The 1442-nt window shown below is 46.9% G+C and overlaps 1 protein-coding gene across 1 annotated transcript; it reads left to right on the forward strand.

Moving 5' to 3' along the window:
• Positions 1-84: 84 nt before the first annotated feature.
• Pmar_PMAR027709 (hypothetical protein) lies at positions 85-570 on the forward strand (the record flags this gene model as incomplete). The annotated part of the gene is made up of 1 exon (XM_002768513.1): positions 85-570. A coding segment is annotated over one exon (486 nt), but the record flags the coding sequence as incomplete, so codon positions are not given.
• Positions 571-1442: the final 872 nt, after the last annotated feature.

Raw genomic sequence — 1442 nt, forward strand, 5'->3', positions numbered from 1 at the left:
GGGACTGCTGTATGATGATTTAATTGAACCACTTGGTTCCTTGAAGAGGCTTACCTCAACGACAATATCCGTACTTTATCAAAGCTGAAGTCATTGTGGATCCGCCGGAAGGGCGAAACTAGAAGACGACTGGCCAAGATCCGACGTACTGACCAAGACTCTATAACAATTGGCGATACTGTCTGGCGTCGTAACCCAACTGCTGAAAAATATGGTACCTTATTTTCTGGTCCCTATGAGGTTGTTGACCGTGATGGAGCAACTATAAGTTTGAAGAAGGCAGATGACGATGTGATCATGCAATGCCCTGTAAACCAGTTGAAGAAAGGACGAAGACCTATTAAGACCGGTAAGGGTCCTACTTCTTCCACCTTCCTGGAAAAAGGTGTGCAAGTTGAGGTTGAGCCCGAAGTGCATGAGGAAGAACCTCCAGTGAGCCGAGAAGAGTTGAAGATATGGCAAGAGGCTGTTATGAATGACGGTGCTGGGGTCATGACACGAAGCCGCAAGAGGGCAGTCGACAGAGTCTCAGATATGTTGAAGTCTAACAAAATTGCTCGTAAAGAGTGACTGCTAGTATACAAGTTGTCATTTACTGGCAACTTGGGGGAGTGTGCTGATATGGGAACATATTATGTTAACTGTTGTCAATTGAGACTGTTGCGGTATGCACATCTGTGTCTCCGTTGTCCCCATTTGTATCAGCTAAGATATTAGCTAAGCTATACCATCCCATTCGTTACTCATAAGTTATTGGTGTATAATCAAGTCTTGCTATCTGTAACAAGGCCGTATTGAGTTGCATACATCGGCACAGGCTTAACTACGAAGCACGGGAGGTTATCTTCTGCAAAATTCATTGATTGGGTCCATGGACGTAGCCTCAGTGAGCTCTGCCCCTTCGTCACGAAAGTATAGTGATGTATTAGCAAAGAGTTGAAAAGGGTTGCTCGAACTTCGAGCCTCGAAGAGATATGGAAGCTTGGGGTCACCCCAATGGATTCTCAATCCCAAAACTCTCAACCGTGGAGAATCGTCGTATCGCTAGTGTTACGCGACGTGGAACACTTCGCACCGCTTGTTAGTAGTAACATCCGCACTGGGTGACTCAACGACACCTGGGATAGCCATAGGTGATAAGGCTTCTTATCTTATTCATTTCAACCTGAGCCGTTTCATGCAGCGAATAATGGCGGAGCGAGATTCGTGCACACCGTATGCAGCATACGTGCGCGAACACCGCTGTACCGACTCGTAGTTCCAACATGAAATATATGGATTTGGGACACTCCCTCACGTCACGTGAGTCACATGCTGAGTGAGACACTCCCTCACGTCACGTGAGTCGCGTGTTGAATGAGAGTCTCACTGCGAGATTCATGCCCACTAACTGCGGTACAGTCCAACCATGCAGCTTTGTAGTCACAATGTCGATCAGACCC

Source organism: Perkinsus marinus (assembly GCF_000006405.1).
Source record: "Perkinsus marinus ATCC 50983 genomic scaffold scf_1104296967980, whole genome shotgun sequence".
NCBI classification, from domain to species: Eukaryota; Perkinsozoa; order Perkinsida; family Perkinsidae; genus Perkinsus; species Perkinsus marinus.